The sequence below is a fragment of the Kryptolebias marmoratus genome, linkage group LG23, assembly GCF_001649575.2.
Source record: "Kryptolebias marmoratus isolate JLee-2015 linkage group LG23, ASM164957v2, whole genome shotgun sequence".
Taxonomy (NCBI): Eukaryota; Metazoa; Chordata; class Actinopteri; order Cyprinodontiformes; family Rivulidae; genus Kryptolebias; species Kryptolebias marmoratus.
Genome location: NC_051452.1, coordinates 4,035,622 through 4,044,707, shown reverse-complemented (window position 1 = coordinate 4,044,707; position 9,086 = coordinate 4,035,622). Strand labels below are relative to the sequence as shown.

General features: G+C 45.9%; 1 protein-coding gene across 2 annotated transcripts in view; it reads left to right on the top strand.

Annotated features, from left to right (window-relative positions):
- The first annotated feature begins 1,989 nt into the window (after positions 1–1,989).
- Positions 1,990–9,086, top strand: part of nrp2a (neuropilin 2a) — a 57,786-nt gene continuing 50,689 nt past the window's right edge. For both annotated transcript variants that reach the window (XM_017434388.2, XM_017434389.3), the window contains exon 1: positions 1,990–2,636. In XM_017434388.2, coding sequence (XP_017289877.1) covers positions 2,561–2,636 — 76 coding nt within the window. In that variant the 5' untranslated portion in view covers positions 1,990–2,560. The remainder of the gene's footprint in view (positions 2,637–9,086) is intronic.

Sequence of the window (9,086 nt, the reverse complement as noted above, 5' to 3'; positions counted from 1 at the left end):
GGGGGGGGGGGGGGGGGGGATGTTGACAAATGGAAAAGAAGCGTATCAAATGACCCTTGGGGAATGGGAGGGGGGACAGAAAGTGACCTACTGTTACTGGCTGATCTCTTTTCTCATCTTTTCATCTCAAAAAGGGTCAAAGTGGGGGTTAAGCGAAGATGACTTGCGCTCATCGGCACTTTTTATCAGATAACAAGCACACAAAGACGTGCACGCAACAAACCACATCAGAAAGCACGCGCCGGACTTATTTATGCCGGTGAAGACCCCAACCCGGGGGGCTCAGATTAACCGATCACGATGACGTCTGACAGCCGCCACGCCATGGGGCAGAGGTGGGCTTAAAAAATGACTGACAAGGAGCAAGGAGGCTGAAAGTTGATGGCATCCAGTCGAGCCGGGGGGGTGGAGCAGCAGGGGGTGACAGTCGGCTGAAGTGACAGACGGTGACATGTAGACATGACACAACCTTCATCAAGGGCATCGGGGGTCCTTTGTTTACATCTCATGACTTTCACAAGGGAGAATTAAAAAGAAGAACTGGATAAAGTTGTGGCGACGCATCATTTCTGCTCCTTTATGGAGAAAAGGTTCTGATCTGTGACTAGTTGAACTCAAAATTTTGTGAAAATACTCAAATTTTAGTTTGGAATCACACTGAATTGTTACTGCAGTGTTATATTTTAACGCACCCAGTCTTTGGTACCACTTTAAAGAACTTTAAAGGCTTTTAATGAAGAATAAAACTTTGACTACATCTTACATCAACAATAAAACAAAACGAAAGTTTTTCACGAACACTTCGATTTAACGTTTTAGTGTCTGTTTACAAATGCATCCACAGGAAATGGCTCTAGTTGCAAAGAAGTACGAATGCTAAACTAAGAAACGCTCCAGACACCTGCAAAGACTTTGTGACATTAAAAAATTGTCTCTGAAGTTTTTCAAATGTGTGAAATTATTATAAGACTGAATGTTTTTAGGAAATGGTGGAAACTCCCTCGCAAGTTGCAGCACAATGAGAGACTAGTTTCACCTGTTGTAGGCAGCAGTTTGGAAAACAGAGACGTATTTTGACAAGACTGACGAGCTAATGGCTAGTCTGAACTGTCCCAAGGCCAATTCATCTTCTTGGTGTGTTAAAACGAGTCCAGTTTTACTAAAAATGTTATAAACCTGGTGTCATACGGTTCCTCCAGCTAGCTTGTGTGTGTAATTGTAGCATTTAATGTAAAAAACAATGTAGAGGTTTATAAAAGTGGCATTGTACGACAGCAGAAATCCAGTTTTCGTCTTGGCCTCGCTCAGGTTTGCCGTCAGCTCATCGGTCCGGTCGGGGTTAACTCCGTTTCACCCAATCAGAGGTCGACCTGGGAGCCGTCCACGCCAGGTAAGACGTTTCTTGTTCTGCAAAAGCAAAAAAAAACCACTTATCTTTGGAGCATCCAGAAGGTTTCCCCGTGAGTGCTGCACCTGGCTGGTCCAGCGAGGCTGCAGCCAGTCCCCAACATTACAAGGTAATCTAAACCACAGGCGGGTGGAGCAGGTGGAGCGAGGGGGGGACGGGGGGGAGGCCTTTCTCAGCAGATTATTCTGGGTTCACTACTGTGTCATTACAGCCTCCCGGCTCTTTATTTAGACCTGCTGATTGCAGGGTTGAGGTGGGCTCTGGCCTTTGGTTGTTTGATGTGTGTTTATGTGGTGAAAGGCAGCCCTGTGCCAGTTTACTGTGCCCCCCCCCCCACACACACACACACACACACACAGGAGAGCTTCCAGTTCTGCCATGACATGGTTTTATCTGAGCCTTATCTGTGGAGGAGCTGATATCTGTGGCATCTTTTTTTATTTGAAGGGGGGGTGAATGTTTGTGGGGGGGAGAGAGAGAGAGAGAGAGAGAGACAGGAGGGAGTGAGGGAGGGGAGGTGGGCGGAGCTCAGGCGCCGTGACTGTAACGCGATATCTGCTCGGCTCAAAAGAGCGATCACACACTCTCTCACACACACACGCGCGCGCGCTCCTACACACACGGGGCGGCAGGACGCACGCTTGGTGGCGGAGCCGCGGACCAGTCCGAGGAGCTGCAAGGAGATCCACTTCTTTAAATTTCTTTTCATTTCTTTTTTATTTAAAATTTCCGTCGCTTCTTGTGCGCCTCCCTGTTTGGACGCTCGGACTTCTGCTCCTGCAGGAGGTGGAGAGGAGAGGAGAGGAGACGCAGCGGAGAGGAGCTATAACAGGGCGGACAGGGGGGGGGGAAGCCTGGAGCCGCGGTCCCGAACAGCTGCATCCATCTGGAAGTTTGCCTCTTCACCAGTTATTTTGGAGGAGATTTTAGCGGCATCTGTCCAACAACCGGACACTTAATTGAGAAGTTGCGTGTTTTAATGACATGTAGACGCGCACATTTTCCAGCCGTTTGGGATATTTCTTTCCATCAAATTGGTTCAGTTTTGCCTCCTTTCAACGGGGTGTGGATCTCTCTCTATTTTATTTTTTTTTTAGAAAAGGAACTGTAAAACTTCCCAAGTTGCCCCCCTCCCTCCCCTCCTGATCCAAGATGGATTTTGCGTCGCCGTTGATTGGATTTTTATTGTTTTTGTGCCATCAAGGATGGAGGGTCGGAGGAGAAAACGGTGAGTTTGAGGGACTTCTTGGTGTCTGTAACCTAAAAAACAACCCATTTGTTCTACTCCACTGGATCTCCCTGTTAGTTAGTTTTACGCATTTGAAGAATTTGTGACTCTTGATTCTTTGCGCTTTGGGTTCAAATATATCAGGATTTCTTCCACCCAAACACGTGTTTCCTCCAAATCGCGTGATTCTTGACTTTGTTTCCAGTCTGTGCTTAATTCCATCCAAACTGATTAACTCAGATTGTCTGATAGAGAAAATCGGAAGCCCACTGTCTCGAATATAACCGGGAAGTTTTAGGAAATTAGGCACTTCCCGTAACCCCCCCATATTTATCCTAATTGTTAATCAGTGATCATAAACAAATCAAACCCCTGATTAAAACGCGCTTCACGTCAGGGTGGAAGCGCAGTTTTAGGCGTGAGGTAGGCTCAGTGTGCGTAAAAGCTACAGTGTCAGCTCAGGATTTGACTAATTTGATCCTTGTCTTCATTAGCCACCGGGACTCTGTCTCTTTCTCTCTTCTCCTCTCAGTGGCTTTTTCAGGTTGCAGTGCAAAGAGCAAGCAGAGACAGTGCCATGCTTCTGTGCGCTCTCAGCAGTCAAAGAGGGAATAATCAGGCAGATTCGAGCGGCGTCGGTGGCACCCGAGGGGCAGGAATGACCCCCTCGGGTTCTGGATGGGTACGAAACCGCAGCAAAGCCTTTCTGAGAGCTTGAGTCGACACGTTTGTCCGCGAATCCTCACAGAAACGAGGGAAATGTTGCAGATTTATCAGAGGAAGGGCAGACTTGAAACTGTTCCTCCAGGCTGAGAAGTGATGACACATGAGACTGGCTCACTCATCCATGGCTGTCTGGTTGCTCATACAGTGATGAAGTAAACAGTTCTGCTGTCTGTGTATCCTTTGCATTTTTAGCTTCGACTCTTTTTTTCTCCACATTTGGCTGCAGAGCTTTGGTTGGTTTTCATGGAGAGTAGGTGGATTTAAAAGGGGTTCATGATCCCACGATGACTGTTCAGGCTTTACACCACCACCTGGCGTGCATCTAAACCCAACCAGGCTTTTTTTCCACATCCTCTTTATTTTTAAGCTTACTAAAAGTGTTCTGTGTGTGTGTGTGTGTGTGTGTGTGTGTTGGCTGCTCGTGCTCACTGATCAGAGACAGATGTGAGCCTCTTGGCAGTGATGCAGGCGAGCAAGAAGCTCGAAACTCTCTCCGTGTTCTGCCAAGGCACTGCAGCACATGTCGCTCCCCTCAAGAGCCACATCAAGATGCCAGAGGGGAAGAGAAGAGGGGCTGACGGAGAGCAGAACAGACAGGGGTGGGGAATGAAAGAGCGTGCCAGGAGGGGGACACACAGAGAGACAGTGGCTTGCAAAGAAGTCCCACAAAGCAGAGAAAACACGAAAGCAACACGACTTGGAGGGTTTGTGCATCAAAGTGAGAAGAAAGGGCAACATCAAAGCACGCAGGGGTCACAGAGTTAAAATGGCACCGGACCCGGGGAGCGGGTTGCATTAAGGGGCTACAAGGCGACGCAGCTAATGTGGGGTAAAATCGCAGCTCTGCAGGGGGAGTTGGAGATAAAGGGGTGAACTCTGCCTGCTTTGTTACGAAACCTCATGAAAGTTAGGAGTTACAGCAGAAGTTTGACAGAGTTTCTGCTTCTGATGATCGGCTCTGTGTGGGTTGTAGCAACTTGATACTTTTACAGCAGCAAAAAGTAAATGGAGGGGGGTTCTTTTGAAAAATGTTTGGAACAAACTGATCTACGCCAGAGGCTTCGGGTCTCAAGGTAGAAGTTCAGTTTTGAGTCTAAGTTTTTAAACGGTGACTGAACTTCATTTTTCCCCTCCCCTCTTTGAAGAGATTTTGTTTTTCTCAGACTCCCGAGCCTCAGAACTGCACTTGAGTTGCTTCATTTATGTGAACTGAACTCACATGCAAATCGCTCTCCCTCCCTCATTCGTCATCCGTTTGGGGCTGAGTATGGAAAAGGGAAATTTCAGCCCCTCTTTGTGTCTGCGGGGCCGTTCACGTGAAGCTGGAACATTTACGTTGCAGTTCGGCCGTCCGTTTACACGACGACGGCAGTCAGGATTACCGGACACCGACACTTGTTGAACCCAGGTCTCAGAGTGGAACTTTTCAGACCCGCCCCTTTTTGCATTTCAAAGGGAGCCGTGACATGTGACATCGCGGCTGCGGTCATTGGCTGTCCTGCTCATGCACCGATATGTTACTCACCTGACTGGAAGTCCAAACAGAGGTCTGTGTGTGCACCATTCTGGATGTAACGGTTTACATGCTGGAGAGACTGGTGTCTGCACATGCACGTTCAAGCGCCAACTAGTGGCCGAGCATGGGAACTACAGCGGGCTCAAGGAGCTCGGCAGCACCGTGTAAACGTGCAACATTTTTCCAATCAGGGTCTGAAAATGTTTGTTTCCATGAAGCTTGGCCACCTCCACTCCACTCGTATTGTAATCACACTTTGACTCACTGATATGTGCATTAATTACTACCTGTCATAAGAATTAATATTCAAGCCATTAAGCAGCTCATTTGCATGTTTATTGAGTGGGTGTTTGTGCATCCTCTATGGTATCGACTTCTTCCAGAGATCTATTAATTTAATCCAAATCTCAGCTCCTTAATGAGCAAACTTCTGAATTTTTTGACTGCTTTCTTGCTGTTTTCTTTCCCTCGCTTGGTTCTTTTCCTTTTCATCTCCCATGGACGTCCATCCGTCAATCCTTTTGCATTTTCTCTGCTTTTTGATCCGGGCGGCCTCAGAGGTATCGGCTGCCAAAACAAGGTCACCTATTAGCATTCATAGCTGAAGACAAACCGAGCGTTCGGTTCAATACCAGTCAGGTATGAGAGTCACGGGCATCAACACAAAAAAGCCCCGGAACAGGCCGCGCCACACACGGGGGTGAAATTAAAAACAAGACCTCGCTCTTCGGTGTTGTCGCATTAAACGCGTGGGGGAGAGTCTTAACGGGAGCTCAGGGATGAGTTTAAAGCTGTTGGGGGTTAGCATTAAGTGTTTTTAAATGTGATTTAAAAGCAGGGTTGGAGGTTTTAAAGACAAAAGGAGGGCCTTGGTGGTGCAGGTTGGGGTTCAAGGAGACCTGATGCCGTCGTCAGGTACCATCTGTTTCCTCCATTGATCCATTGAAGCATTGATCAGGACGGCCAACTCTTTGCATTTAGCGATTAGCATGGGCCACTTATCCCGTTAGAGAGGGAGCAGGAAAGATGAGACGCAGGGAGGTAAAAGAGGATTTGGGGATTTTATCTGCTTCTGATGTGGCTTTTGTTGGCTCCTTAAAGATCCTCCTTTAAACTTGTTTAGACTGGTTAACAAAAAGCTATTGTTTCTGGAGGAGGGCTAATCACAGCTCATGTGCTTTTTAGTCGATTTTAATTTAATTTGCTGGTCTCCTGATTCAAAACAAAAACTGGCCTCAATGCAACTTGTAAACGGGACATTATGTAGTTTAAATTCTGACTTTTACACTTTAAACTGATAAGCAGCGGTTTCTGATCGTAATTCTGATTTATCTTTAATCATTTTAGTTTGTTTTCTACATTAAACGGTGTATTCTTGCTGTCTAGCACCTAGTATTTCTCCTGGTAGAAGCAAAAGGGTTAAAATGTTGACATCGTGATTATTGCCCAGTGTTTTAGTAGTTTTCCAGCACAGAATCAACCCCAGCTGCACTAAACTAGCATTACCTCAGAATTTGTTTGTACTTTGTTTTCCTCTTCCTCTGTTTCCTCCACAGAGACCCCGAGTAGCAAAACGCATCAACATTAGACAAAACCCAACATCAGAATGAGAACTTGACGTTTGACGAAACAAGACAGGAAACACAGCTTTGATGCAAACGATTTGATTTTATAAAACACAACAAAAAGGACAACAAACAGAACACACCTACTGCTCCCTAAGAGCAAACGCAGAACAGAAATCAAAACGGCATTTTTAGACATTTTGTCATTTTCTGAAATCTTTAATAGTTTTTGTTTCTGTCGCCCAAAAAGTTTTCTAAAAATTTTTATTTTTTACGCTTGATGAAAACAGGACATATTTTAATGAAATTATTGGACAAAATGATCACAACCTCACTCTAAATCTCTTTTTCCAAATGAAAACTGGATTTCTCTCCATGATGTCACCTTGTTGCTCACACATGAGTCATAGGGACTATTTCTGCTGTGCTCACTGAAAACACTGAGCCTTTCCCAGTGATTAAAGTTCACACAAGTCCCAAATCACTGCAGACCGTTAGACATATTTATTTATTGTATTTATCTTTTAATTATGAAGACTTAACAGCAGTAAAAAGAATAAAAGAACGACGGAAGGCTCGGCGCTTTAGATGAAACTAAAAGTCAAACTGTTGTGTCGGCTTCTACAAAAAAAGGGTCAAAATACATCTTGGTCAACATATTTATAAACTTAGCACAAAAAGAAAGGAAGTTTCTGTTTGGTTTATTATTTCTTTGTTGTAACAATGCTTCTTGTGCCATATTTGTTAAGGAAATGTATTTGTTGGTTGAGCAGCAGTAGTAGTAGTTTGTCAAACAGCTTCTCCTGCTTTCGACTCATGTTTGGGGTTTTATCGGATTGGATGATTGTCTGAAGAAACAAACTGGGGGGCTCAGAAGCATGTGGAAGAACCATACATAGCCACCTCCTCCTCATGCTGCTGTGGGATGGCGTCCCATTCTTCAACCATCATTTAGCCGCTGTGGTTGTGTCGGTCAGTCTGGAACGAACAGCACGTCCAGGTTGATCCCACAGGTTGAGGTCAGGACTCCATCTTCTCCAAAGTCTGGAGGTCTCTGATAAACCCCGCTCTGCAGGGCCAAGCGTTGTTACCTTGGAGGATGGAGTCTGGTCCCTGATGTTTTCCGTCAAATATATATACTTTTACCTCAGATCGCTGTCATCTCACCTCAGTAGTTCGTTAACGAACAAAACAGCCACAGTGATTCATAAATCCACTTCCTGCTGCTCTCCTTCGGTCCAGTCCAGTGAGGAATGACTGAACAGCTGAGCGTGGCCCACTCTCTCCTCGTACTTCCCCCACTCTGGGTGATAGCACTTTTTAATTAAGGTGGTGGCGCCGAGGCAACACGGGCACGAGACGCCGGGGATGATGAAGGGCTTTATCAGCCCCTCTCCTCGCAGCTTATCCCGGAGCGTGACGCCATTCTTACCCGATAAGGCGGCTAATAGAAACGAGAGCATGAATTTCCACACACACACACACACGTCTTAGGACACGAGCTAAGACATGCAAACATGTGCAGATTTTCCTGGATAATGACGATAAAGGCCCTCGCAGCTTTAGGACAATTTTCTCACATTTTTAAGTCATCAAGTCGTCTCGAACGGTTGCAGCAGAGCAAGAGACTACTCAAAGACCATCAGGTCATAATCTTGTCGTATCAAAAGTAAATTTAAAATCATTGCATTACAGTCCTCTTCTCTGGTAATGTCTTCTACAAGAAGTCTGGGCTTCTATTGTAATGTTTTGCTTTAAAAGCAAACGGGAAACTTACCTTTTCCTCCATTTTTTTTGATTAGACTCTCATATTTATTCAGTGAATATATTTTTCTTCTGTCTAAGCACATGGAGTATACAGTGGCCTAGACTGTGTCTGCATTTCAGAGGCATAAATAAGTTTATATTATTTCTGCTAGATTTCTAATTTAAATAGAGTGAAAACATGGCGCGCGCACACACACACACACAGTGGTGTCATCGTTAACAGGGTTTTGGTTCCTGCATGGTAGAAAATATGCAGCACTTGTGTGTGTAGACAGATGGGCTGCACTATAAGAAGAGACAGTGTAATTCATGAGGCTCCCTGAGTGCTCCCCCCCTTCCTCTGTAACTCGTACAACACAAGTTCTGATCCCACAAAACACACACACACACACACACACACACACACACACACACTTGTGTTCATACAGGCTTTTCATGCTAAGAGCAGTGGATGGCCAAGAAATTAGAGGATCTGTCACCAGGAGTTTGAGATGTCTCGTTGTTGGACTGCATGCACTCATGTACATGCTGCCAGAACCTGTGTGTGTGTGTGTGTGTGTGCCTGTGTGTGACTGACAGAGGTTTCACTGTGGGGTCAGTATCTACAGGGAGCTGCAGCGGCTCAGTCGTGTCTTAATGAGGCTCGTCAGGCTCTCTGCATCTTTACTCCGTCCCCTCTGAATTTCTCCTTCCTCTTCACCTTTTTCCCTCCGCGCTCCTGTCACTCATCCTTCCTCTCGCTCTGAGCTCACACCCTCCCGTCGTACATATATCTACCTCTTCTGCCTCAATCCGTCTTTTATCCGTCTCTCCTCCATCCTTACTCATCTCTTCCTCTTCCATTTTTTCCTCCCCACTGTAATCCCTCCCCCCCCC